Below are 25,972 nucleotides of genomic sequence, written 5' to 3'. Positions count from 1 at the left end.
TTGTCCTTTACGGGAAAATTAGACATAACATGCAGTGCACATGGAAGAACCCACAGGGGGAGTTGTGAAGTTTCCATCCCTAGAGGTCATAAAGATAGTTGAAATGATGCCCTATTCTAAGAAGGCCACCTGGGCCAGATGTTTGCCAGGCCCCTCCAACTCAAGGGAGGTACAATTCCAAGGAGGAGGTCTTTTTCTTTTTTCTTTATTTTCTTTCTTTTTTTTTTTTTTTTTTTTTTTTTGAGACGGAGTTTCACTCTTGTTGCCCAGGCTGGAGTGCAGTGGCACAATCTCGGCTCACTGCAACCTCTGCCTTCTGGTGTCAAGTGATTCTCCTGTCTCAGCCTCCCAAGTAGCTGGGATTACAGGGGCATTCCACTACCCCTGGCTAATTTTTGTATTTTTAGTAGAGATGAGGTTTCACCATGTTAGCCAGGCTGGTCTCGAACCCCTGACCTCGTGATCCACCTGCCTCGGCCTCCCAAAGTGCTGGGATTATAGGCGTGAGCCACCGCACCTGGCCTGTTTTTCTTTTCACTTTTGTCAAAACTGCCATCAAATCAGGTTTCACAGAAGATATGGACAGTTAATCATCTATCCCAGATAATGATGGTGTGTTCCCACTAGATGCCCTCATATTTCTTCCATCCACAACTAGCTATATGATTTTTGAGGCCCAGTGCAAAATTAAAGTGCAGACTCCCATGTTCAGAAAGTATTGAGAATTTCAAGATGATGACAGCAGGACATTAAGCCAAGCAGAGAGCACTTCTCAGTGCAGATCCCTATGCAACTATACAAGTCACACGTCCATGACGCCAGCCTTGCTTCCAGCTCTGCGATTCTACACTGTGCTAGTGAAGAGAGACTGAAATCTCCAAACCCTCTTATCCACCAGCCACTTCAGATATGAGAGGTCTTCAATAGGATCCTAAACAATAAAGGCAAAGGACCCTTATTAATGACATCATTCAATCTGCTCTTCTCCCTCACAATGAAATAAACAAAAATGTAGGCAAGAGCAGCTTTTTCATGGAGAGAGCATTCAGTACAACTGTTTGGCATTTGTTCAGCCTGTTTCCTGAAACTGGGACACATGTTGTTTTAGATGGTGAAATTTAAATGGAAGGAACAGATGCCATCATTTCAGGTATGCCAATAATGTTCTCTCAAAATGCAGTAAAGATATACAAGCTTATAAAACGGAAGCTGACTTGAAATTACCAGCAAATGCGTGAAAACAAAGAGACAATGATCCTTGGAGTTCTGCCCATTGTACCAGTGCATGGTAGACACCAGAACTGAAACCAAGGAAAATGGATCTGATCTGCCCCCTACCCCAGTCATGCCACAAAGCTTTAGAAGGAAGCAACAACAACAACAAAAACGATGTTAGACGACACAGGGATGACTTCGGTGAGCAATGTGAGCATGGCCAAGGAGGAGAGTTTAAAGTTTCTTTAGTATAAGGATGTCTTTCATTCCAATTGAGATCTTTATGAAGGACCTGGGAGGAAGTGGCTGGACACAAATAGAACAAAGCCCAGGAGGGATCGTAGCTGAAGACAAGAAACCAACTGCAGCATGGGAAGCTGTTTGTAAGCAGGGCTGAAAATGATCCAGGATAGGTCAAAAGTTGAACATGAGTCGGTGATACAGAATAGGACCCCGCATTGAAAAGCTAGCTTTGTTCCAATAGAGAAAAAAAAATAGAGTTTAAAATGGAGGGACAAAAGGATTTCACTGATAATATTCAGCACGGGTTAACGCTCTTATCAGAGTATGTAGTTCGAAACACCAGAAGTTTCTGAGAGTCATACAAAAAGACAGAAACTTTGGAATAGAGATCCTACCATAGAGATCCTTCTAAGGTAGGATCTCTATTCTAGAAAAAGGAAGTTGGTTCATTTACCTTGGAGAAGAAATGATAGAGGGGTGTGTAAAAAGGATATAAGATTTTTATCACCATCTCTCTTCTCTGTTAAAGATCTCTCATCCCCATTCCCACCTCACCCTCACCCAAGCTGACTTCAGATCCTATTCATTTCAGGTAGGAATACTTATCATTCCCTGGACAGAGAGGCTGGAATGCCCAATTATCTCTCCTTCTGTTAAAACCCCTCCCCTCCTCCAAAGTTTATTTACCTGTTATAATCTCCCTCCTCCCACCCTCCTGGCCACCCAAAAGAATGTGAGTTTCCAAAGGACGTAAATAATCCACACTTTGTTTATCCTTTCATCACCAGCCCTTATGAGTGTCAATAAATATTTGTTGAATGAATTCATTTCAAAGCATTTCATGAGAATTTATTATGGACACAGCAATAAAATAGATAATATGTAGGCTTCAAAGAAGCTAAACATAGACAAGGGACTCAAAATTCAAAAAGGAAGAATGAATTGTCAATGCTGTAGACTAATAGCTTGACTTCAGCTCCTTAAAGTATCAGAGGATTGTTGAAAACATAAAAAGGAATAAAATAATAGTGTGCGGCTAGTGAGCTCATAGATTATAGATCATATCTGAACCACAGTATTATCAGTTTGGCCAGGATTACTAGATCAATAGATATGGCAGAGATTATATGAGGTAATGCATATAAACCGCTCAACCTAGTTCCTAACACTAATAGCCCAATGAATAGTAGCTGTTACTATTATGATGTTAATGTTAGCAAATCATTTCACTATGTAGCTAATGATGTAATAATAATAAAAAAAACAAAAACAGAGTACCATACACTGAGTATTTGTTATGTGCCAAACACATTCTAAATGTTTTACATACAATATCACATTGATACCCTCTACAAGGTAGGCGTACTAGATTTAATAGTGTCCCCCAAAATCCATGTCAGTCGGGAACCCCAGATCCTTATTTCCAAATAAGGTCTTTATATATAGAATCAGGTTAAGATGGTCAGACAGGATTATGTGAACCCTAAAGCCAATGACTGGTGATCTTTATAAGTAGAGAAGTATTTGAAGACACAGAGAAGATACAGGGAAGGCGGCCATGGGAAGATGGAGGCAGAAATTGCAGTTATGCTATCATAAGCCAAGGAATTCCAAGGTTTGCTGACAACCCCCAGAAGCTATTTGGTTGGTGCAAAAGTACTTGCAGTTTTACTTTTAATGGCAAAACTAGAATCTAGACACATGAGTGTGTTTAGGGATGAGGGAAGACAATAACAATATGGCTCATCATCCTTTCATTCCTCTTTCACATAGGATCGATCCTCTTCCCAAATATGAAGAGGGTTTTCCTTGGGTTGTATTTGCCCTCAAATTTCCTCAATCAAAAATAATCTGTTTGCTGGGTGCAGTGGCTCACGCCTGTAATCCCAGTACTTTGGGAGGCTGAGGCGAGTGGATCACGAGGTCAGGAGTTCAAGACCAGCCTAGCCAACATGGTAAAACCCTGTCTCTACTCTAAAAAATACAAAAATTAGCCGGGCGTGGTGGCATGCGCCTGTAATCCCAGCTACTCGGGAGGCTGAGGCAGGAGAATGGCTTGAACCCAGGAGGTGGAGGTTGTGGTGAGCCAAGATCGTGCCACCAAACTCCAGCCTGGGTGACAGAGTGAGACTCCGTCTCAAAAAATAACAATAATAATCTGTTTTACCACCTAGTCTCAGTGGCCAAGGGCTGCAGGAAAATACTCCAAATACACAATGGATGAAAATTGTTTTCTTTGTTGACTTCATTAGACTGGAATTGTGAGGGTAGAAACTGTTTTACCTGCTTAAGGGTGTTCTCCACTCCTAGTAATGAATATGTAGAAAAACAGCTCCTAGGAGATCTTACTGAGTCAGCAAGGAAGCATCAATCTCAGAGACAAACACTAGTAGACATTTAATGCAAAACAAGATCAGATCATGAAATAGAATAGAGAGTCCAGAACAGGCAGACAGACAGACAGACAGACAGACACACACACACACACACACACACACACACACACACACCCCACTGATTTTCAACAGAGATACAAAGGCAATTCAGTGAAGAAATGAGAGTCTTTTCAACAAATGGTGCGTAAACAACTGAATAATCATACAGGGGGAAGGGAAGAGTTTCAATCTATACCTGTAGGAGGCAGAAATACCCTTCCCAAGAGGTCCACACCTAATCCCCTCAAACCCCTAACGTATTAAGAGAGTAAAAAGACATATCACAGACTGTGAAAAATGCATGCAAATCATATATCTGATAAAGGATTTTTCTCCAGAATGTATAAAGAACTCAAAACTCTAAAACAGCCCGGCCAATTTCTCACACAAGTATAAAGGCCTCAGGAAAACATCTTTAAACATACAAAAACCCAAGAATTAAAGTGCCATAAAAATTTAAAACTGACCTTTAGTCCAGCCAATAAAGATATAAATCAAAACAAACAAAAAACAAAAAAACGAAAAACAAAAAAACCCTCAACAACAGGAAAATAAAATACAACCAAAAATAATAGGCAAAAGTTTTGAATAGACACTTCACCAGAGAAGAAACATGAATGGCAAATAAGTACAGGAAAATATGCTCAAAATCATTAGTCATGGAAAAACGAAAATTATGACTGCAGGAGATATCACTACACAAGTGCTGGCAAAGATGTGGAGCAACTGGAACTCTGGTGGGAATATAAAATGGTGACACCGCTTTGGAAAACAGTTTGTCAGTTTGCCAAAAAGTTAAACGTGTTTTCACCGTACAGTCTAGCCATTCTAATCCTAGGTACGTACCCAAGAGAAATGAAAGCATTAAGGTCTACACATCTATACAAACACTTGTAAATAAATGTCCATAGCAGCTTTATTTGTAACGTACCAAAACTGGAAGCAACCCAAAATGTCCATCAACAGAAGAATGGATAAACAAACTGTGGGATGGCCATAGAATTGAATAGCTATCCAGCATCAAAAAGAAATGAATTAATTGATAACACAACAACAGATGGACTTCGAAATAGTCTATGTGAAAGAAGCCAGGCAAAAAAGGGGGTACACACTATATGATTCAATTTATATAAAATTCAAGGAAATGAAACTAATGTATAGTGACAGAAGGTGGATCAGTGCCTGGGAAATGGGGTCTGGGGAGAGGCAGGAGGGAGGAATTACACAGGAGCTGAAGGAACCTTTTCAGGGCAATGGAGCTTTACTATCTTGATTGTGACAATGGTTTATGGGTGTATTCATATGTCCAAAGTTATCAAATCCACTGCTTTAAATATGTGTGGTTTATTGTATGCCATTTATATCTCGAAAAAGCTGTTTTTAAAACACAATGGGAGAATTTTTCATATTTAAAAGGCAGGATATTTAAACTGTATTAAATATATAAGACATGGTACTGAAAGGTTGTATTAGCAGGAGACAAGGTAAGGTGGGGTTTCTTTGGCTGCCTTGCAAAGAGATGCTGAGTAAAGTAGGGGCCAGTGGGCAACGAGGGCAGAACTGCTTGTCTGTCCCCTTGGGTCACCTGAGGGGCATGGGTGGCGGCTGGGTGGAAATGAGGGTGAGAGGAAAGCCGCCGTCGAGGGGCGTGGATGGGAGCTGGGTGGAAACGTGGGGTGAGAGGAAAGCCGCCCCCAAAGAAGGGTCGGGAAGGGGCGGGGACGGCCAACGCTGGGGCCCACGCAGGTTCTTCGTCCTCACTTCCTGACCCTTTCTTACGAGTCTAGGGACCAAACGGATCCATCCCCAGAGCCCTTCTACTTCTGAACACGATGAGCAGTTTGTGTTTGAGGGTTTGGGGATGGGGTGTTGTTTTTTCTTTATGTTTTGTTTTTCGTTTTACGTATGATTGGGTGGCACAACCCACACGTAAGTGGCAACGTCCAATCAAGAACGAAAATAACCCCTCACAATCAGCGATAGGGAACCAGCTGCCACAAGTGACACAGCCAGGAAACTTCGTCCCTCACACCCCCGCGCGCTCGCGCCTGCCGCAGCCCCACAGCTCGCCCCGCCTCTCTCCTTCCGGAAACAATCTCCGAGGGCGGAAGGCGGGGTCGGCCCTGGCCCCGCCCACACCGTTTCCCTTCCTCGGCCCAGCCCCGCAGCGCGCAGCCTCGGCAGGGTGGCTTTACGGCCAGAGGAGAGGGTGGGTCCCAGACTTGAGGTAGGAGGCGGAGCTGAGGGGCGGGGAAGAGGCTTTTTGCGGCAGGACGTAAGTGACGGCGAAGGCGGTGCGACAGCAGCTGGAGGGCAGAGGAGGCGGGTTTGTTTCCCGGGCCGAACCGGGTTGTTGGGGGGCGCGGGGCCTGGGCCAGGCGGCAGCTAAGGCCCGCGGTGACAGCATGGGTGAAGGGGAGCGGGGCAGAGGAGGCCTTGGGCTGTTTTGGGCGGCGAGTGGGGGCGAGGGACTGGCGGGTCGGAGTCCCGGGTCCAGGCCGGGGCTCTGACCCGCGGTTGGTGTTCCCCCGACCCCGCAGCGCGGGGTGTCCAGTCCTCGCCATGAGGCCGCAGCAGGCGCCGGTGTCCGGAAAGGTGTTCATTCAGCGAGACTACAGCAGTGGCACACGCTGCCAGTTCCAGACCAAGTTCCCTGCGGAGCTGGAGAACCGGGTACGCAACCTGGCTCCCCACGCCTGCTCTGGCGAGGGAGAGAGACTCACCGGGGACGGGAGGGGTGTGGGCGACAACCGGGCCGTTGAGGATCCAGCAGTTCTGGGGAGGGCCAGGCACAGAAGGGGCCTTGGCCAAAGGTGTAAGAAGAGAGCCACTAAGCAAGACAGGTGTTTGGAGGAGCAAGAATAATATACGCCGATCGCCGGGGTTGACGACCTTATGGAACTTTGTTGCCCGGTGCCGGGAATCTGGATCCAGCTGTCTTCCCCTGCTGCACTCCCTCAAATCCCCACCCCGGGTAATTGTCGGCAGCGTTGAGGAGCCAATTCCTGAGGCTCCAGGCCACCTCAGCCACCAGGTTTTAAGCTATATCTTCCTACCTCTCCGCGCAAGATAAATCATCATCATTCTCATAACTGGTGTTTGCTGCCTCTGTGCTGGCCGCACTGTTTGACTGAAAGGGTTTATTAGGTGCATTGCCAGGCGGTGCATTTAGGCTTTCTTGGAACCTTAAAGACGTAGAGCGTTAGATAGGCCTGGACAGGAAAATATCTCAGAACAAGGCCTTAAACTTATCACATTCACTGGGAGCCACGTGTTTTGTCTTGCATATCAAAATGGCCATCAGGATGTAGGTCCTTTGGGTAACATTGCATGCAAAAATGTAAGAATGGAATTTGCTTCTCCTTCAGACTTAGCAAACGTTTTTTTAAAAAACCATTGTATCTTGTAGAGGTAATGGAGTATGTGCGTGCCTGCCTGTGTTTTTGTGTGCCCACATATGTACACTCAACCAAAGATTCTTTTGGTCTTGACCCATGTCATGTAGATTGTGTTTCCTGTTCAGGGATCAATTTCTGGTTAGCTGGAAGCAGGTTTTGTGGCTCCCTCCTCTGTGACAGGGAGGGCGAGGGCCTGAGAGGTGATTAGGCATTCGTTGGGTGTGGGACTGAGGGATGCTGGTCATGGGATAAGTAGGTGTGGATGAGTCTGTGTAGAGAAATGTGTAGCAGTTATTTACAGACAGTTTACAGTGAGGTGGGTTGCACTGCCTGATTGCCATGGTTGGGAAATCAACAATGATCCATGATAGTTTCCTTCAGTTTGACATAACCATGGGCAGATTAGTGGCCCAAATATGTTTCTTGAATTGCAAATTGATCAAATATGCCTTTAAAAGATGGTGAGGTGACTTGTTTCTGAAATGCCATTTAAATGCTGCAGTATCTTGTCAACTATGTTATGAGTTAACTCAGCGTGACAGTAGGTGGAACTATCCACAGTGGTTAGAAGAGCTAGAAATTCAGCAAGTGGCCAGTTGGTTAGAGCTACTGAATGTTGTTTTAAAATAATTTAACATCACAGCTGATGTGTTTTACAAGGTAAGATTTACATGGAATCAGGCTGGGCGCGGTGGCTCACGCCTGTAATCCCAGCACTCTGGGAGGCCGTGGCGGGTGCATCACTTGAGGTGGGGAATTCAAGACCAGCTTGGCCAACATGGTGAAACCCAATCTCTACTAAAAATACAAAAATTAGTCAGGTGTGGTGGCGGGCACCTGTAATCCCAGCTACTCAGGAGGCTGAAGTCGAAGAATTTCTGGAACCTGGGAGGCGGAGGTTGTAGTGAGCCGAGATCATGCCATTGTACTCCAGCCTGGGGGACAGAGCAAGACTCTGTCTCAAAAAATAAATAAAATAAAAAGATTTACATGGAATCAATCAAATGTTTTATTTTTAAGCCTCTCATGGAGATTATGACATACAATTTTATGTACTTCAAAATCAGAATATAAAGTATTCTTTTTTTACCGCCATTATTTGGACATTAAAGATTCCTTTGCTTTAAGGTTTTAAAGCAACACTTACACCTCATATTTGAGCAAATGTGTGTACGCAGAATCAGACATTAGCCTTCCACTCTGTGTGTGGCAGAGCCTTTATTTTGTAACCTAACTACAAAAGCACAATGTAGTTACAGTGCTCCACTGATTCTTCTCAGGAAATTGATGTTTCTAAATTCTGGAGTCCTTTTACCTCTTTGACTCTGTGTAGCCCAGAACTGCCTGTGGTACTGAGTACTATATGGAATGTTACATGGCACTATTCAATTGTGCCTGTGAATTTCTTTTTTCTTTTTAAATGTTTGGGTTAAAACACTAGCTTATGCTTTAAACCACTAGAAAAGCTTTGATTGTGTGTGTATGGGTGTGTGTGTGTGTGTGTGTGTTGAGATTAAATTTAAATTACAGGTTTAAACTTTCCTTGCTTTGATGAAAAATTGAAAGGTTTCTGTTTCTCTACTACTTACCCTAGAAATTTTACTGATTGCTCTGCCGTTGGAGCTGATTTTCTTTTTGTGAGAACATCGCACTTGGCAACGTAATAGAGAAAGAGACTAATATGCAAGTGTTCTGTGTTATTTTAAAGCATTTTTTTAAAAAATACACACACATTTGTGCCCTTTAATTTGGGAGTAGGATAGGTTCTGTCTGTTAACAAGTTCATTTTCTCTGCTGGCTTTTAGAATGTACTACTTTGATGCTTAAGCGATTTGTTGCCAGAACAGTTCCTTAAAGGAAGCTTTATTCTCATTAGCCAAAATACAGATACCTTAGTTACCCTTGGTCTGGGTAGAAGAATGAGTGAACTGTAATTGAGGCATTTGTTCCCTTATTTCCCTTTAAAAATATGTCTCCCCTTCTGGTTAGTAATTACCATTGACCTGCCACCCTTGATACGTGATCACTGCAGGCTTCACCATGCTTTCTACTATGTAGTTCAACACGAAACAAAAATTCTGAGAAAATGAGCCTGATTTCTCTTTCCATTCTGACTTTTGATGTTTGTGGGTCCAGATTTTATTTGGCTCTGACTTCTCATATATCTAAATTTTGATAGAGCTCCTGTATCAGTGTCCAGGAACCTAAGGGAGAACACTGGCCACTGTTTTTCATAACCTAAAGGTAGTGAGATACAAATGCCAACATTTGTTCTCTTGAGCCCTTTCTTGTGAAGTTTGTTGTTTGCCTTTACTGATGCCTTCTGTGATTTTTACCCTTTATTTCGCTTTTTTAAAATAACCTTTCAAAAATGTGTTGGCATTTACTTTAACCGTTTATCCTTTTTTTAAATTTTTTTATTAACCTTTTTTTTTTATTATTTGTTTAACTGACATATGATTTACCTCTATCCTATAAGGCATTGTAGTCTCAGAATAACGCATAAGAATTAGTGTTTCTGGCTGGGCATGATGGTTTGCACCCAAGTAATCCCAGTTGCTCTGGAGGTTGAGGTAGGAGCATCACTTGGGGCCAGGAGTTCAAGACCAGTCTGGGCAAGATAGCGATACTCTGTCTCTAAACTTAAAAAATAATAATAATTAGGGTTTCCTGGATAAATAGTAATTCTAATATGAAAGAAATAAGATGTTTCTGGGTTGAATCCCATTGAATTTTGAATTGTATTGTAAAGAAACATAAATAATTCAATGACTTATAAGCACATCAAATGTGATTGGAATTATTTAGACTTTTGTGGACTTATCGGTAGACAAACTGAAGGCATAATTAGGTGAACATAACCGCTTACCATTTTTGTTTGCTGAGCTCTTCTCAGTCTGTTTTTGTGAATGAGAACTCTGACAGTTTCCCAGATGACCAGCCTTGACACCACATCTTCAAGGGGTAGCTCAGTGAAGAAACACTGCCCCTGCGCTTAAAGGCCGTCTTGACCCACCTAGCCTTTGTCCAAATCTCTAATATTCCTGGAAATTTAACTCCTTTTGAAAAATGGGTCGAGCCAACACCACTTTAAAGGTTACATTAAATTCATGCATGCCACTAGCTCATTGACTCCTCACATTTTCCACACAGTGGACAAAACAATGACAACAACTGCTTCTAACTTAAAGAATTGTCATAGCTTAAGGATGGTCATGAATTTTTTACACTTTGAAAGATGATGTTCTTGGGGCCAGGTGCAGGTGGCTCATGCCTGTAATCCCAGCACTTTGGGAGGACAGGGGGGTGGATCACATGAGGCCAGGAGTCTGAGACCAGCCTGGCCAACATGGTGAAACCTCGTCTCTACTAAAAATACAAAAATTAGTAGGGAATGGTGGTGCACGCCTGTAATCCCAGCTACTCGGGAGGCTGAGGCACGAGAATCACTTAATCCTGGCACCAGAGGTTACAGTGAGCCAAAATTGTGCCACTGTACTCCAGCCTGGGTGACACAGTGAGACTCTGTCTCAAAAAAAAAAAAAAAAAAAAAAAAAAAAAAAAGATTATGTTCTTGGGAATAGTAGGGCTCATACTGTATGTTGAGGATTTTTTTTTTCTCTTTTTGAGACAGAGTCTCACTCTGTCACCCAGACTGGAGTGCCGTGGTGAGATCTCGGTTCACTGCAACCTCCACTTCCCAGGCTCCAGCAATCCTCCCACCTCAGCCTCCTGAGTAGCTGGGACTATGGGCATGCGCCACCACGCCTGGCTAATTTTTGCATTTTTAGTAGAGACAGAGTTTCACCATGTTGCCCATGCTGGTCTCAAACTCCTGAGCTCAAGTGATCCACCCACCTCAGCCTCCCAAATGCTGGGATTATAGGCATGAGCCATCATGCCACTAGCTCAGTCTAGGGTACTAGATTGTGTACCCTAGCCAATCTTTTTTTTTTTTTTTTTTTTTTTTTTGAGACAGTTTCACTCTGTCACGCAGGCTGGAGTACAGTGGCGCAGTCTTGGCTTACTGTAACCTCTGGTGCCAGGATCAAGTGATTCTCGTGCCTCAGCCTCCCGAGTAGCTGGGATTACAGGCGTGCACCACCATTCCCTACTAATTTTTGTATTTTTAGTAGAGATGAGGTTTCATCTCTAGCCTAATTTTTTTTTTTCTGAGTCTATTTCTATTATAAAGCAAGACTTAATAGGTTCGCAGAGACCAGGAAAGGAAAAAAAAAAAAAAAAGCCAAACAAAAAAAGTCTTTAAATAAAGACTTCATAAAAGAGAGAATTCATATGTAAGTATTTACTAATTTTAGAAATAAGGGAATCCTTATGCGAGAGAAGGCCTAGAGTACAGACAGATAATGGCAGTATTGGATGAATGCTCTCCTAATGGGCCTTGAAAATCCTAGGATGAAGTAGCAAAATTTGAAATCTGTTATACAAAGTACTATTAGAAGACAGTAAAGTAATACTGGGAGAATAAAGTAAAAGCAGATGATGGAGTGAAACGATGGATGACAGTACAGGTTCTTTCTTATGTGAAATATGTAGAACCAGAAGTATTTCAGATTTGGGGGTTTTTTTAGATTTTGAAATATTTGTTTATACTAATGAGGTATCTTGGGGTTGGGATCCAAGTGTGAACATGAAATTCATTATGTTTTATATCCACCTTATTATACGTATAACCTGAAGGTAATTTTATACAATATTTTAAATGACTTTATGAGACAAAGTGTGTGTACACTGAACCATCTTACCACCTTTTGTGAGCGTGCTTGCATGGGAGAATCTGGCTGTGCATGGAAAAGGTACATGGCAGCTGACGGGGGCTGGAAGGGTCTTTTTCCCTTGGGGACACTGAATAAACTATGTGTTGTGCACCTGCATTTTGACTGTGACCCCTCACATGAGGTCAGGTGTGGAATTTTCCACTTGTGGTGTCATGCCAGTGCTCAAAAGTTTCAGATTTTGGAGCCTTTCTGACTTCAGAATTTAAATCAGGGATGCTCAACCTGTAGTAGTATTAGTGTAAATTTAAGATAATGGTGTCACCAAATAGAGAGAGGTAATAAGAATGAATGACTTGATGTGAAAAATTGTGTATTAGCTTGAGATTTTACCTTAACAAATTTTACCTTATTTAGTAACAAGAGAATTGCTTCAAAAGAGATAGACTGAGTAAACAGAATATAGAACCTACGCCTTTTGATCCTTCTGCTAAAATGTCACTTTTTTCTTGCCTAGTAAATTCCAGTGTTTACTTACTCAATTTAAGATTACCTGCCCTTCCCAGATAAAGGGAATATCTCCTTGCTTTTGTGCCCCACTAGACTTTATATTTGCCTATATGATTGTACCCTGTCAGCTTACTGCATTTTTTTTTTCTTTGAGACGGAGTCCCGCTCTGTCGCCCAGGCTGGAGTGCAGTGGCGCGATCTCAGCTCACTGCAAGCTCCACCTCCCAGGTTCATGCCATTCTCCTGCCTCAGCCTCCCCAGTAACTGGGACTACAGGCACCCGCCACCACGGCCGACTAATTTTTTTTGTATTTTTAGTAGAGACAGGGTTTCACCATGTTAGCCAGGATGGTCTCGATCTCCTGACTTCGTGATCTGCATGCCTCGGCCTCCCAAAGTGCTGGGATTACAGGTGTGAGCCACCGCGCCCGGCCAGCTTTTTGCATTTTTATGTTTACATACCTGCTCTGCTTGCATAATGAAACTCTTGAGGATTGAGACAGTGCTGTATCTTGAGGTTTTTCATAGTATCTGATAGTAGGTGCTCAGTAAATGTGAATCTAAATGAATGGAAAGAGGAACAAAGTCTAGAGTTACTTGAAATTTAGTAGAAAGAATAAAGAAGTACCTTATTGAGCCTTGAAGCTATCCAGTATTTATAGAGGGATAAAATTAGACAAACTAAGCAGTTTTGGTAACTTAGGCCCAGATTTAATCACCAAAAAAATTGTCAACTAGTGGCTAAGAATGGTGACAAAACAAGATACATTATTGATAGCATGCATTAGTGAGTTGATTTTTTTTTTCCAAAACTTATTTTTAAATTCTTTTCTTCTCTACAGATTGATAGGCAGCAGTTTGAAGAAACAGTTCGAACTCTAAATAACCTTTATGCAGAAGCAGAGAAGCTTGGTGGCCAATCATATCTCGAAGGTTGTTTGGCTTGTTTAACAGCATATACCATCTTCCTATGCATGGAAACTCATTATGAGAAGGTAACGCTACTTTTGTTTTCACAAAAATCTCTTAAAATCATGAAGAAGGCAAGCTTATTACACATGGATGCTTACACGGTGATAGTTGCCGTAAAATATTTAGGGGCATTTATCATTCAAATTGTGTTCCGATGTACAGAGGCACATAGTCCTGAGTCTTTCAAAACAGGTTACAGTTGGTATGTCCACTTGCAGTTGACGTGTCAATGTTCAGACTGGCCTACACTTAAGAAGAATGTAGAAAATCTTTATGTTCTCTTCCTACTCAGCTTTCTGGGAATGTTTTTACTTTATTTCCCTAAATGTCACTCTCTTCTCCCACCTGAGTTCTTACCTTCTCTTTCCAGTTGGCTGCTAGCTCCTGAATTGCTTATTTCCCAACTTAAGATGACCAGAAGTCAAACCTCCCACCTCCCCATTTTGTCAGTAGCACCCCTGTCTTTTCAATACCATCTTTGGGCATGAGGGATGAAGAAGAGGGAAAAATTAATCTGTTTTCAAAGACTGAAACATCTTTCATTTTCACAGTCATTCACTTTTTGTGATTTCCTCTGCCACTATCCTAGGTTATGCCCTTGTTCTGTCTCTCCTAGACTATTGAAATAGTGTGACTTGTCTCATTTCTTCCCTCCTTTTGCTTTTCTAAATTATCTGCTGCTGTTTTTATAAAACACAGATTTACTTCCCTTACTACTTCTGCCAAGTCAGAGACCTTCCCTGGCTTCCCATGTTTTACCACTGAGTAAAGTTCAAGGCCCTGCTCAAGCTGACCGCAGCTTACCTTTCCAGCGCTGCCTCCCATTCCTTCCTTCACTTTCTCCCTCAGCCAAACTCCATCCCTCACTGGTCAGCAAACATACCCACTGTGGTTCTCCACCTGGAATGCTATCTTCCCAGGTTCAAATCCCACCAGTCCCTTGGGTGTCACTTTCATCTAACTTTTTCTCTATTTTAGTCAGAATTCTTTCTCTTCTCTTGTGTCCCTACATTTTATTTGTATCTGTTTTATGGCACTTGCCTCACTCTTCTTTGGAATGTAGCAGTTTATGTTCTTGTCTTATTTGCCTTTCAAGTATGTATTTTCTTGAGGACAATGCCTTAACCATTTTGTATCCCTCTTTATGCCTGACACCATGCCTTGGGTATATCAGGCACTCATTGAATATATGTTAAATAAATGACTGTAAATTAATCACGGTAAGCCCTGGTATATCACTAAATTCTGACAGTGCTCAGAAAACGAAATGCTATAAGAATATATCATACCCCATCTGATAGAAATGTCTTACACTCCATGTAGTGGAGAGTGCATATAGTTGCAGCTAAAGTTTTTGGAGCTGTTGGCTGAAAATGCTGTTGTATTCTTCATTACCATCCTGTTACTATAATTCCATCTCATATAAACAGGTCTATTTAAGTATAGTTATTTATATCCTTCCCCATGTTGAAACAGGAAAAGTTCTCTTGTCCCCCCTCGCAGGGTGTGCGATGGGGTGTGACTTGCTTCTTCAGTACCCTGCTGCTCAAATCTCTAGGGGTGCATACAGATGGGCAGGCTGTGGGGCTCCAACCCCACGGCAGTGTCTAGGGGTGAATGTTTTACAGCTCCTGAAGCCCCAGTGAGCATATGTTACAGGGTGCTCTTTTAGTTTAGCTGTCCATAGGCGGCTTGTGTTAACTCAGTTAGACCCCTGCCTTATCGCAAGGCCAGAGGGCTTTCTGTATCCCAGAGTTCTTGCCTTGGTGTACCAGAAGAGTCGGATCACATGTGGGCTTGGAGAATGAGTGCAAGGTTTTGTTGAGTGGAAGTAGCTCTCAGCAAATGGGGGAGCCAGAAGGGAGATGGTTTTCCCCTGGAGTCAGGCTGCTCAACGACCGAACTCTTCTCCAACCATCCTGGCCAAACTCTGCATGATTCTGCCAATTGATGGCCTACCGGTGTGCCAGTGTGCTCCTACGCCAGTGTGTTCCTCTCGACATCCAGCCACCTGTGTGTTCCTCCACTAATGTTCACCTCTCGACATCCAGCCGCCTGTTTGCCTGCCTACTAGGGTCTCAGGGCTTTTATAGGCACAGGATGGGGGCGTGGCAGGCCAGAGTGGACTTGCAGCTTTTGGGCAGGAAAACAAAAATGCCTGTCTTCACCTACTGGGCACAGGCCTGGAGGTGGAGTGCTAGCCAGGGACCACGCCCTTCTCCACCCAGCACTTCCCTACCTGCCTGCTTCTGTGTCCTTTTAAAGGGACCATGCTCTTCCCTTCCATATCAATACCACAGAGAGAAGCTTTCATTCCTGTTTAACTTTCAAAATCAGAAATTATCAAGGCTCAGTGTCAGCTTTCAGTCTGTTTCAGTGTATCTCCTCTCTAATACTTTCAGTGAGTGAAGGCTCAGGGGATTTGTTTGCTCAGTAACTATTGGAAAGCCTACTATGTGCTAAGCAAAGTGCTGGCACATAACCGAACAGGACAAACATGGTTGCTGACCTTGTGGAGTTCATAATTAAGTGGTGACAGCTGATAATAACAAGGAAACAAAGACAACAAAATTACACATTATGATAAGTGCCTTAAAGGAAACGAACTGGCCTGTGGTAGAAAATAATAGGCAGGACCTAATCCAGGGTGTATGGTCAAAAGAGGCCTCTGAGGTGGTGACATTTAAGCTGTTGCATGAAGGATGAAAAGCCTGGGGCATTAAGGCAGAAAGATGAACATACACAAAGGCCCAGAGAGCTTGATGGACCCTGAGAACTGAGAGAAGGTGATGCACAGGAGAGGAGGGGCAGAGAATGATGGGAGGTGGATTTGGAGAGGTAAGCAGGAGCTGTAGCTTGGAGTGCCTAGTTCATGGAACGAAGTATAGATTTTATTTTTAGTGCAAGTGGGAAGCTACTCAAAGTATTAAGAGAGTGATGTGATCAGATTTTCATTTTATTTATTTTTGTAATAGAAACAGGGTCTCACTGTGTTGTCCACACTGGTCTCGAACTCCTGGGCTCAAGCGATCCTCCCACCTCAGCCTCTCAGAGTATTGGGATTAAAGGGATGAGCTGCTGTGCCCAGCAAGATTTTCATTTTAAAGAGATCTCTTTGCTTTGTGGAAAAAAGGCATAAGAATAGAAGTAGGGAAACAAGTGAGGAAGCTCCACAGAAGTCCAGGCAAGAGTGAGATAGCCTGGACTAGGAAGGGAGCAGGGGAGGTGCAAAGAGGTGACCAGCTCCAAGGGATATGTTGATAGTCGGCATGAATGTAGGAGGGTTGGGTAAAGCTGAATTCATATGGGTAGAAACTTTATCATCCGGAATGGCTATTTACAGAAGTCCATAATATTGCTAATTTAAGGTAGAAGCACATCTCTTGAGTATTTTATTCATGCTTAGTAAAATATTAAAAGGCTTGAGTTGTCATTACATTTGTTGATAAAATTTTAATTGTATTTGTCAAAGTATATTTGCTGAAATAGAAGTACTGATGTCATTTGTAAAAAGAAATTGGTAATTGGGTGCTAGTCAGTTTATACGAATTATGAGATCTTGGACAAATTAATCTCTCTGAATTCTCTCAACTGTAAAATGGATATTAGAATTCATAATTTTCTTCACATGTGGTTAGTGCTTAATAAACAGTGTTTTCTTGAGGTCGATTTTTTTTTCTTTTTTCTTTTTTTTTTATTATTGAGACAGAGTCTCGCTGTGTCGCCCGGGCTGGAATGCAGTGGTGCGATCCCACTCCTCCACCTCCTGGGTTCAAGTGATTCTTGTGCCAGTAGAGATGAAGTTTCACCACGTTGACCAGGCTGGTCTCGAACTCCTGGCCTCAAGTAATCCACCTGCGTTGGCCCCCCAAAGTTCTAAGATTGCAGGCGTGAGCCGCTACACCCAGCACCCAGCCTTTATTACTTTTAAAAAAAAAAAAAAAAAACTAGAGATGGGGTCTCACTATGTTGGCTAGGCTGGTTTTGCACTCTTGGCCTCAAGTGATCCTCCCATCTCGTCCTCCTAAAGTGCTAGGGCTACAGGCATGAGCCACAGTGGCCAGCCAAGATAGATTTTAATGAAGTTACCTATGTAAGTTTTAATCAGATATTTGTGAACTCACATATGATTTTTTATTTTCAAGTATAAGTGATCTTTTAGTCAGCTGCTAGTTTATTTGGGTGCTGAAAATACTTAGCTCTCAATTAAAATCCTTCCAATTATGAAATCTTGGAAGATGGTCCTTGATACCAGAAATTCAATGGAAATTGGTTGATCCCAATATGTGTTTTAGCTTGGATTTGTAGACATTGTGTAAGGTCCTATTTTATAGGTCTAAGCAAGGCCCTTTTCTTTTTATAAAGCAAATATTATAAAGCAAGTAAAGACCAAGTAAAATCAATCCAGAAACCAAATTTAAGGCATGGCCACATTTTAAAAATAGGTGATATTTTGTAGAAAGTGAACACGGATAACTAGATTGTGCAAAATTAATAACTGGAATGATCATAGTTAAGATATGATATACCTATACTTTTAATAGAAGTGTGTATTTGTGTTTTGATAAAATGATTAAAATGTAAGCACAGTTGCCCTCTCCCTTTCCCAGTTTGTCTCTCAGGAATTTTTGTGCTATTATTTTCTACTTACGAAAGGACGGGGTTGAGTCATTTAGTCTCTATTGTTTTAAACACCGAAATTCCTAGTCTACAAACAGTAAGCCAAATATAACAGTGCTTATACTTTGTCATGTGTGTTAAATGTTTTGAAATTGTAAATAGGCCTTTAAAACTCACTAGAACAATCATGCATTTTTCCCTATAATGTGCTATTTATTGATTTAAAATGAAGATAAAGACTTCAGTGTTATTTCTCTATTGTTGCTACCCATGATAATTAGGGAACAAATGGGCTCGTGGAACGTTCTCCTCTCAGTATCTCTCTGCCTTGTTCATGAACTAGAAAACATCCCTTCTGCCCATGTGCAGAATGTCTAGAAGGAGCACAGGAGAGAACTTGGATATGTTCTGAAAACAGTAAGATGTGGTGTTACTTAGCCTCAATCAGGCTATTTTTCTTGAAGGGCTGGAAGGCTTTCTCCAGTTGAATATCCTCAGGGAAGACAGTAGTTTTTTCCAAGATTTGATTGTGTTTCACTTTGTAAATATTATACAAATTGAAGTTTTGTTGAGGATTTGAGAGTGACAGATAACTTTGTTAAATATTATGGTTTACTTTGACATTGATTTACCAAAAATAATAAAGTGTGAATAAAATGTCAACATATGATTTCTTGGGGGTGAGAATGGTGCTTTGTCCTTTCTGAGATTGTGGTATGAGTTTACACATATTAATGCTTTTCCGCTATTAAAGAGACTAAGACTTTTATCGTTTGTTTGTTTTAATTTGTATTTTATTTTTATTTTGAGACTAAGAGTTTTAAAGCATCTTGTTTAGGAGAGTGTTGCCTTCACCACAATAGTATAAGAAGATTTAGAGCTTATACAAAAAGGAAAACTGATTGTTTTCTTTCTGAACTGATACCCAAGTGCATATCAATGTTACTAAAGTTTATAAAAAAAAAAAAAAAAACAGAAAACTTGCCCAACAAAGTGATACTTGAACCAAATATAAGAATGCTGTTGCTGTTTCTTTGCTCGTAACCTGTACTCAGAGAAAGGAGACGGAAAGCTGTTCTGAAGGAATCCTTTCTTTGAAACCAGCCATGCAGGCTTTTTTCTGAGTGTCTTCCTTAGTATTAATGGACTGGCGTGAAGGGAGACTGAGTCTCCAGTTTCCAATTCTGGCAGGTGAGCTGAGAAGGAAATTGGAGAGAAGATTGAGAGGCCTTAGTTGGGCACCTTTATGGGCTACTTCCTTCTATTCATTATTTTAGGATGATTGACAAACTCTGATGTTGAAGATAGTGCCTAAGGGATTTTTTTGCTCATAAAGACCAAGCACAGCTCAAATTCTTTTGAGTGCTGAAAATAGGAGAATGATACATGCATTGCTTCAGGTAATTAGATGAAAAAAACAAATCTTTTCTTTAGAAATAGTACTCCTAATTTATTACATGAGAACCATGCAGATTGCTCTTTTAATAATCTTACGCTCTTTTAAAGAGGCATAAAACATGAGATGAGATTTTTTTATCCCCCCAAAAAACTTGAATAAACTGTTTAGTTTTCTTCAATTAGAAAATTCTTTATATTAAACAGGTAGAGTTTTAAATTCTAAATCAGTGTATACCAGAGCATCTAAATTGTGACATCCTAATTTGTTAGTTTGGTCTGTACGTTATATAAGGCACACTTAAATCATTGCTTAATTTCCAACTTTATTTTCATACAGTTCTTTTTTCCCTTTAAGTTGTGATCACATTTGTGACTTTATCATTTGCTAATAGTGTGAATTTAAGGAAATACATAGTAATTTGAAGAACTGGATCAAAGCCTCTTTGAACATTAGAGCCAGAAAAAAGTTATGATGACTTCGAGCCTGAAATAAAACATGTAACTCTTTGATTTTGGATGTAGCTATTAAGATTTATTTTCTTCTAGCTTATCTGTCTCAGAATTGCCCTTATTAAAGCTGGAGATTTGGCAATTTCCAGAAGTTCCTTTGTATCCTATCTGGTTTTTGTCTACATTTGCTTTGACTTTTACAAGCTTAATACTAAACTTATAAATTGAGGTTCCTGTCTAGGAAATGAGCAAACTGCAGAAGAGCACTACATGCAGTCATGGAAATGACATAAGACACTTGTATTTATCAGAAACTCCCTGGCAGCTAATGCCCACATGCTGTACAAAGGAAATAAACTTTTTAGTTTTGAAATAATGGGTCTTCCTTTTGTTATAAGCCAGCCTTTTATCATTACTTTAAATTGATGAACATGTACAAAGGAGAGAAGCAGTCCTTTAAGTTTTGTAAAAGTCAAGGCCAAGAACTGTCCTTGATTTTAGAAGATGTCACATTAACAGCATTTTATGAATAGGAAAAGAGAAGCATGAGCAGCCATTGTGTATATAGCCATCTGTGTGTTTCTCCACATACAGGATTGAAGTGACTGGGAAGTAGGAAGGAGGGGGTTGGTTCTCACCGTGCCATTGTATGCTTTTGCATTTATTTGCATTGCGTTGAAGATATTTTTGACTGGAAGAGTCCCTCACACTTTGCTATATGTCATATGCAGCTCCTGTGAGCCAAGTAATCACAGCTGTATTCCACCATGTGAATATCTGTGTGACTTGCCTTGAAAACGAATTCCCACTGCCTGAATATTTTGAGATCTCACTAACACTTAAAGGGAAATCTGACAAAGTTTGTAAAAAGCTGTGGTGTTTCTTTTTGTCAGGTTTTGAAGAAAGTCTCCAAATACATTCAAGAGCAGAATGAGAAGATCTATGCTCCACAAGGCCTCCTCCTGACAGACCCCATTGAGCGAGGACTGCGAGTTGTATCTTTTTGGTTCGGATCAGAAAGTCTAAATATTTATAACAAGAAAATGTTGATATTGTTTGGCATCGGCTAAAGAGAATTTAACTCCCATCCTGTATTTGCCCTAGGTAGTTTCTGTGTGAATTGCATACCTACTGTAAATCCCCTGTCTCCAACATTTTTTATTTTAAAGTATGTCCCTCCTTCCATTGCATGGTGCAGGTCTCTGTGGTTTGTTTACTATTCTGGTCACCATCTTTCCTGGTGGTTCTGAGGGCATCTTGTAGTAATAACGGGGGTGGTTTGAGTAATGCATTTCAGCTGCAGAAACCCTGAATCTGAAGCCCCTTTGAAATGGATAAACTCATAATGTGTGGTGAGACTTGTCATCCAAATGAATTGCAGTTTCATGGGTTCATCTGACTAGTTGAAATCAGTTACAGCTGCCAGATGTATAATTTCATTACCTTTGACATACTGTGCATATTTTTAGAGGCAATAAGCTTTGAAAATCACTAAGTGAATTTGGTAAATACAATTGCAAAAAACTAATTTAGCTTGATAACTGGAGCAATGGGTAAATAAATTTTTTTAAAAACCTAGGTCACATAAGCCCAGGCCTTCCAGCTGATAATAATTTCAGCAGTTTTATTATACTCTGCAACAATAGTTATAAACTTTCAGGGGTCATGAACCCTTTCCCAAGAAAAAAGTTTTCATATAATTTCAGGGTATTTTTAAATCCGTGAATTCATTACCTCCATGGATTCTCAGTTAAGAACTCCCTAGTTCTACAAATAAAGCATCCTTTTCAGAATTTATTTGTTTTGTTTTCAAAACATAAATCATCAGTGTTTGGGAAGGAACTATAGGTGGACTATAAGTAATTACATTTCTTAAAATATTCAGCAAATTGGAGAAAGCACACTTAAGTAGGAAAAAAGTTTAATAATTGAAAAATAAACAAAGCAAACTGAAAGCAAAGTCTGCGGATCACACCCTTCACCTTGCCAAGTCCCCTTTATGTGTTGTGTCCTGTAGTGTGTTTTCTTAACAGCCATGCTGTTTAGATTGAAATTACCATTTATGAAGACAGAGGCATGAGCAGTGGAAGATAAACTGTAGAATTAAAGGTAAATATGAAATGATATGGCTTGTATGCAATTTTTGCAAGTTTAGAAGATGCATAAATATTCTTTCCCACATGGTAAATAAATCATTAAATCACGCAGTTAAATAGCGGTATATTTGCTGTGTTAGCTTAAGCTAGTCACCGTATTAGCTTGATACTTAAAATGTATATTCGGCCCAAGTTCTGTTTGGTGATAGAGAATTTAATTCTGATTTTTTTCCTGCTGTATTGTGTTCAGACTGGTTTTGTTGTTACTTTGGTGGGGGAATGGGGGATGGCAGTTACTTGGCTTGTTTTAATATTTCAGAACTATCATAGGCATATAAATACGTGGGTTTTGCATATAAGAATGAGCTCAGAGATGTCTACCTGTATGACAAATGGCTTTAATAAGCAAAGGGAACATTTCAGAGGGGAGTAGGGAGATTCTGAATATTTCATTTATTATATTTAAGTGGCTTCAGACCCCTGTGGAAGAAACCTTACCTACTGAGTAGAAACATAAATTTCATTCCTTTGTTTAAAGTGTTAATGTCCTTAAATATCCAGATACTGCCCTTTAATGAGTAAGAAACAAATTAATACGAATAAGAATCTGTAGGCAGAGTCACGTTGAATCCATAACTACTTTAGCATAGCCTTCTAAGTGACAGGAAGTAGCACTTCACTATTTCTGCCAATTTCAGTTACGTGGTCTTCCTACAGAAAGTGTTCTGCTGCTGCACTTTTCTAGTTGACTGTGCTTACGGGTATCTGTCACTAGGTAATAGCACAGATACAGAATGTACCAAAGCCAACATACGTCTTCCTAGGGCAACATTAATAACAGCTACCATTTTGAGGGCACCTACTGTGTGCCTGGTATTGTATAAATGGTACTTCTGAACCTCATAAGAACCCTACAAAGTATTTCCCCATTTTACAGATGAGCAAACTCGGATACAAATAGATTAAATGATGTTCTCACAATCACACGGTTAACGAGTATTGGGATATGAACCCAAGTCTGATTGACCATAAAACCCCTGTCTTTTATACCATACTTCCTCTCAGTACTTGCAGCAGCAGGAACATGGAGAAAGGGAAGAGTTCATCAGATAATTCTAGAGGTTTATCCCCTTCTCTTCTTTTTCAATGCTTAAAAAAAGAAAAAAAATACATTTTGTCTGATCCTGTATGATTTATTCAATCCTGCAAGCCATGCAACATTCCAGAGCTGCCTTCTTTAGCACTAGTGAATGTGTCACCTGAATTCCTGAAAGCCAAAGATCTAAATCATGACATCCTCTGCTGTATGCTGTGTTTCCTTAAAAAGGCTTTGTTTTGGAACACTTAGTGTTACTTGTCCATACACTTTCTCACGGACAATTTTCAAACTGATACTTCTCAAACAACCAGTGACCTTCTGTGTGGCTTTTGTTCCATGCCATGGTTTGTATATCAGTTGCAGCTGCGATAACTTGGCACAGCCCATTTGTCATGACTCATTTTGCAGCTATTGTGTAATCATGTGTTTTTCTGATGTATGGGGTTTGAGCAATTGCACACCAGAGGCTAATCTATCAATATTCAAATAACTAGAATTTTGAAATGGGAAAGATTTACATTAATAACTTCTGGATACCATTTTTCATGAATGCAGATATTTTTGTTCAACACAATTTCATTTTTGGAGTTAGGTGTTCCCAAGGTCCAGGATGCAATGTGGGCTGAGATCTTGGGGAAGGGGAGGAAACTCTAAGCATAATTTATTCAATTCTTCCATTTTTCTTCAGTCTGCAAGGTGTCTGCAATTTGAAGTAATATGTGGGAATTAGTGACTTAACAAAAGACTACACAAACATGAGGATGGCCTTTATTTTTATAAGGAGCTTTAAACAAAAATACTTTTCTTTAAGCTTAATTTTTATAATATCTTGCATGTATCTTTATTATCACATTCTTATTGTTACATACACTGGTGTTTTCTCTCTGGATTAAAATTGCCATCTTTATATAAAATGGAATACATGATTATTCCATCACAACTAGTGATAATAAAAACAGCTAATGTTTGTTGGCACATCTGTGCCAGCACTATTCTGAATGCTTAATTTGAATCATCACAACGACCCTGTGAGGTAGATATTGTTATCCCTGTTTTTCAGATGAGGAAGCCGAGGCAGAGAGAACTTAAGTTGCTGGCCCAAGGACGAACAGCTAGTAGACAGCAGTCAAGGCAGCCTGGCTTCGTGGTGATGTGCTTGGTCAGAGATCTGAATATCTAGGACTTAGATTTGTAGACTATTGAGCTGTAGACTCATTTAGACAAATGGTACCAAGATATTTTAGTAGATAAAATCCTGGGTTAGTAGAACATAGGCCACATGTTATATGCTCATATCAGTTGATGGAAGAAAAATGATTTTACAAGTTATTTCAGCATCTCTCTCAAACCTTTACTTCTCCCTCTAATTACAGATCCCACTTCCAGCCGGGCCCCTCATGTATCCACTGGCCGACCGCAGAGTGTCCCTACCTCCTCTCCAGAGCATCATTCCTTTCTATCTGCTGCCAGAGCCACGGTGCCATTTACTCCAAGGACTCAACTTTCTAAAATTCCACACCTGAGGTGACCTCTAGTCGCTCAGCATCCACTTTGTGTCTCCAAATTGTGTAGGACTCTGTAATCTTTTGATTAGTTTCTGAGAAAACACAGTGAAGCATTTCACTTTTTTTTATTCAAAGCCATTTAATAAAACACAGTTGGTTAGCCCAGTGTAAAGCTTATTATCTGCCACCAGTACGTACCATTAGTTCTCTTCATTCCTTGGGCCAGCTTCTCAGGTGGCTTTAGACCTCAACAAGCCGTATCTTCGCCAGTGTTCTATCTTGTTGCCCTAAATTAATAAAATGCTTTTCTCCAGGATTTTGGTGAGGGTTGGCTGTGGCTGTCGTTTTGCTAATGCATCTCCCAGATTTCAATGAATTGCCGGTTTTACCATGACTCAAATCTTAAGATCTGTTTCTACTATTCAATTCCTCAAACCGAAGCTCCTTGAAAAAAATTATGTATAATGTTATTTGTTTTATTATAGCAATTATTCCTAATTAAAGCAGTATTTAATGCAATTTCCAGTTATTTCTTTGGAGAATTTGATGTCATTGTTGCATTACCTTGAATGTTGGAAAGATGTGGTGCGTGTTGCTTGTTCATCACAAAAATCAGTAAGCACAATAAAGTGGATGCCAAACCATCAAACACATAGGTGTTCCCGCTGTGTCCCTGGATATGGAATAAGCAGGTATAAAAAATATTTTAATTATAGTTTTGTTATAAATATAACTTATGGGAAAAAAATTTGATAGGAATAATACTGTATATTACTAATTTTTAACTATCCCTACGGCAAACCTTATGACTCACAGAATTTTCTCATATACAGTATTCAGTGCACAGAAATCTTATGATTGGCTCAAGTACAGTAAGTTACTTCTCAGTAGAACTCTCAAGTCTGAGTCCTATCTGTAGCTCTGCTTTTGGCTGTACATTCCTAGGATCGGGGCTGCTTATGCCTTTCGTTTATCCTTGGGGTTTGAGAGCGCTGTATTTGGGAGAGAGTTTAAAAATACATTAGAAGAGGGAAACCATTAAAAGTTTCACTGTCAGAGATTATTGTAGGTGCTAATACTGGATTTCGTCTTTCAGATTTAATTTCTTTTATGGGTCTGTTAGTCATTCAGCAAATCCCGTAAGTATGTTTAATATTTTAATTGTGTAAAACTCATTTGTTACTTTACAGCCTGTAATAGTGTGTCTGCCTTTTCAACCCGTTGCAATAACTTTGCTGAAATATTAACACATTAATAAAACTTTTCTTAAACAAATTGTCTCTGTGTCATATTTG

The 25,972-nt window shown here is 40.5% G+C and overlaps 1 protein-coding gene across 4 annotated transcripts; it reads left to right on the top strand.

Moving 5' to 3' along the window:
* Positions 1-5,996: 5,996 nt before the first annotated feature.
* LOC105476540 (golgin A7) lies at positions 5,997-25,952 on the top strand. 4 transcript variants are annotated; one of them, XM_071068342.1, is made up of 6 exons: positions 5,997-6,168; positions 6,434-6,566; positions 13,380-13,532; positions 20,871-20,972; positions 22,024-22,086; positions 24,546-25,952. In XM_071068342.1, the coding sequence occupies exons 2-5, from the start codon at positions 6,456-6,458 to the stop codon at positions 22,069-22,071; spliced, it is 414 nt and encodes a 137-aa protein (XP_070924443.1). In that variant the 5' UTR covers positions 5,997-6,168; positions 6,434-6,455; the 3' UTR covers positions 22,072-22,086; positions 24,546-25,952. The 4 variants fall into 4 exon arrangements, with proteins under 4 accessions (XP_070924443.1, XP_011730853.1, XP_024646932.1 ...); XM_011732551.2 differs by having other exon boundaries at positions 6,071-6,219; XM_024791164.2 differs by having other exon boundaries at positions 6,071-6,219; positions 22,019-22,086; positions 24,546-25,196.
* The last annotated feature ends 20 nt before the right edge of the window (positions 25,953-25,972 follow it).

The sequence above is a fragment of the Macaca nemestrina genome, chromosome 8, assembly GCF_043159975.1.
Source record: "Macaca nemestrina isolate mMacNem1 chromosome 8, mMacNem.hap1, whole genome shotgun sequence".
Taxonomy (NCBI): domain Eukaryota; kingdom Metazoa; phylum Chordata; class Mammalia; order Primates; family Cercopithecidae; genus Macaca; species Macaca nemestrina.
The sequence above is the reverse complement of the archived record's forward strand: the minus strand, read 5'-3'. Positions and strand labels throughout refer to the sequence as shown.